The sequence below is a fragment of the Procambarus clarkii genome, chromosome 18, assembly GCF_040958095.1.
Source record: "Procambarus clarkii isolate CNS0578487 chromosome 18, FALCON_Pclarkii_2.0, whole genome shotgun sequence".
NCBI classification, from domain to species: Eukaryota; Metazoa; Arthropoda; class Malacostraca; order Decapoda; family Cambaridae; genus Procambarus; species Procambarus clarkii.
The window spans coordinates 32306125-32309673 of NC_091167.1; the positions used below are offsets into that span (position 1 = coordinate 32306125).

Below are 3549 nucleotides of genomic sequence, written 5' to 3' on the forward strand. Positions count from 1 at the left end.
ATATATATACATGTCGTAACTAGTAGCCAGAATGCACTTCTAGGCCTACTATGCAAGGCCCGATTTGCCTAATAAGCCAAGTTTTCCTGAAATAGTATATTTTCTCTAATTTTTTTCTTATGAAATGATAAAGCTACCCATTTCATTATGTATGAGGTCAATTTTTTTTATTGGAGTTAAAATTAACGTAGATATATGACCGAACCTAACCAACCCTACCTAACCTAACCTAACCTATATTTATAGGTTAGGTTAGGTTAGGTAGCCGAAAAAGTTAGGTTAGGTTAGGTTAGGTAGGTTAGGTAGTCGAAAAACAATTAATTCATGAAAACTTGGCTTATTAGGCAAATTGGGCCTTGCATAGTAGGCTGAGAAGTGCGTTCTGGCAACTAGGTACGGCATACATATATATATATATATATATATATATATATATATATATATATATATATATATATATATATATATATATATATATATATATATATATATATATATGTGTGTGTGTGTGTGTATGTTATTAATTTGTATCCATTTATTTGCTTATGTGATGCAAGCTGATTGTATCCCATTAACAAATAATGGGATATAATCAGTTTGTTGACACCCATTAATGAACATGGTCCGGTTCCCTAAGGACTGTTACATCTACATCTGAAGCTGTGTCTGGAGTCTGTCTCAACTACTTCATTTCTTGATAAATGTCATGTATACATTACTTATCATATATAGCGAAATTGATGTGATTGTTGTTTCCATTCCCATTACAACCTATATCGCGGCCGCTGTCTCGATAAAGTAAGAACTGTATACACATACATAAAATAAAATGTTCTTGTGAGGTCTTATTTGTCGTTGACATCACAAGTATCTGAGGGTGATGACTTTCGTGCTGAGACACAAGCTGTTTATATACAAAAGTGGACTAAATCTTGTTTGTTGTTGTTTCACGAGAGCTTCAAATGACAGTACAGTACGGCTGGTCCACATGGCCTTCCATAATAAACAAGAGAAAGAGAGAAGTGAAGAAGGATTCCCCATCCACACCCGGAAAGCTAGATCAACCAAAAGTTATTTTTATTGTTCGATCCCCCAGGACCGGCTGAATAAGGGAGCCGGTCGGCCGAGCGGACAGCAGACTGGACTTGTGATCCTGTGGTCCTGGGTTCAATCCCAGGCGCCGGCGAGAAACAATGGGCAGAGTTTCTTTCACCCTATGCCCCTGTTACCTAGCAGTAAAATAGGTACCTGGGTGTTAGTCAGCTGTCACGGGCTGCTTCCTGGAGGTGGAGGCCTGGTCGAGGACCGGGCCGCGGGGGCACTTAAAAAAAAAAAACGAAATCGTCTCAAGATAACCCCCTAACAATATTTGGTAAATCCTGTGGTAACGTCAAGATGTTGATCAACAGTAGTTAACCTTAGTGCTTCCCGATCGTCGAGGAGGATTAAGCCCATGTTCTCCAGTGACTGCTATTAAAGAATACAACTTTCACCGTGCTCCTGTTCAAGGCCATACGCCGACGAGTGGACTGTGCAAAGCCCAAGATAAGCGATGTTGAGCAAGTCTGGGACTGCCTTTCTAGTACAAAGACTTGCTGACTCATCGAGCAACATACCAGACGTGGGATTATTGCTGAATTATTTCACACGTAGACTAGACTTACATATGAATGAGTTTGGTGGGTATAAATATGAGCTGCCTCGTAGGGGTCAATATTTATTTATTGTAACTGCCATCTGCAGTTTTCTTGACTCATATTTTCTCTTACACATTCTCTTAAATCAGACTATATTTGTACACTTCTAAGCCTTAGCTCCAGCTACACTACAAAATAAGAAATATTAGCTCTGTTTACATACATTTTTTGCAATGGGAACATATGTGGGATTATATATTGCTCTGCAGCACCCAAACATATTTCTGTTCACACCTGTAACTTGATTTCATTGGCATTTGTTCGTCTGTCATGGATAAACCTATGATCAGTAGAGTCTTCTTTAAAATTTGCCGACATCGATGCATTATAGCTACAATATAGTAAGAAAAATCAATTGTTTTGATTTTGATTAATGGGGTGAAGAGTCGCTACCAACAACTTGGAGGGTGGTGAGGGGAGGCGGTCAATTATTAATGGGAGCATTGAGGCCATCTCCAACCTATCTGTGTCGGGCATCTACCCCACGGCAATCACCCTGCAAAGTTGGGTGAGGCTAACTCCAAGTATCGAACAGACAAATATTTCCATTTATATTGACCAGACCACACACTAGAAATTGAAGGGACGACGACGTTTCGGTCCGTCCTGGACCATTCTCAAGTCGATTTTGAGAATGAGATGAGAAAATCGACTTGAGAATGGTCCAGGACGGACCGAAACGTCGTCGTCCCTTCAATTTCTAGTGTGTGGTCTGGTCAACATACTTCAGCCACGTTATTGTGACTCATCGCCTGCATTTCCATTTATAGATATAAATGTAAACCTGTACACCAGTTGATTAATGGTCGAGAGGTGGCATTAAAAAACCGAAGCTCAACCGCCGCAGGCACAAAAAGGTGAGTACACTAGATGGGATGCCCGTGACCCTGGCACCCAACACATAAAGGGTAAAATATTTTCGGGCACCGCTGGGTACACCAACTATAGAGCAATATAAAAGTAAGTGCCCATCAGAGTGCCCACTGGTCCACCCAGGAACCAGATACTATTGGCCAATCCCACCCTCGAGGTGCGCGACTCTTCCGAGGACACGTCACCAATGTAAGAGTTTGCGGCGGTCAAGAATGACACGGTTCCGCCTCCCAGTGTGTCCAGAAGCGTGACCGCAAGTAGCACTTCGGCAGGCCATGAAGGTGCCAAAGACGCCAGCAAGTAGCCCGCGGCGTGGAGTGCGTGGCCCACCTGCACTGCCACCAGCGGCACCTTCCTGCCATACTTGTCACTCCAGGCACCCATAAAGAGGATGAAGAAGAGTGGAAGAGCGGCGGCGATGATGCCGTTATAAAGGGCGAAGACACTGTACCTCTGCTGCACCTCCACATTGGCTCCAGGTTGTGCCCTGAGGTTGTCACACACCTGCTGGGAGAAGCCGCTGGTCACTCTACACACCCGATCCATCTGCAGGTTCTCTATGTACACGTGTATACTGGAGAAGGCGAGACCATCGAGCAGCATCAGGGGCTCCACGGTCACGCCCTTCATCACGCCCAACACCCGCGAACAGTTGTGCAAGAACCTAATTCCATCTTCCACTTCTGCCCATTAATTACTCTTAAGGGACAGTATGTTGCTTAATGATTCAGGAAAATTTTGTTTCCCCTTTGTTTTTGGCCTATAGCCAGATATTTATAACATAACACTATGTCTTCATTCCTGAGTACCTAATCCCGTACGTGGTTTGCTATACTTCTGAAGTACAGAGTAAAACATTATCTGGTGTACTCTGGAGGTCGATATGAAGAGACAGCGAGACGAACACTTTTTTTTTATATCCGCATCCTCTTCCTTGAGAAGCGCGTGACGTCAAGAGGTGGCGGGAAAATAACCCGGC

At 43.2% G+C, this 3549-nt stretch overlaps 1 protein-coding gene across 1 annotated transcript in view; it reads right to left on the reverse strand.

Annotated features, from left to right (window-relative positions):
• The window catches only part of LOC123754585 (proton-coupled folate transporter-like), a 5080-nt gene extending 1880 nt beyond the window's left edge, over positions 1 to 3200 (reverse strand). The window contains exons 1-2 of the mRNA XM_045737059.2: positions 2641 to 3200; positions 1932 to 2028 (exon numbers count right to left, since the gene is read on the reverse strand). Of these exons, the coding sequence (XP_045593015.2) occupies positions 1932 to 2028; positions 2641 to 3200 (657 nt within the window). The remainder of the gene's footprint in view (positions 1 to 1931; positions 2029 to 2640) is intronic.
• Between the last annotated feature and the right edge of the window lie 349 nt (positions 3201 to 3549).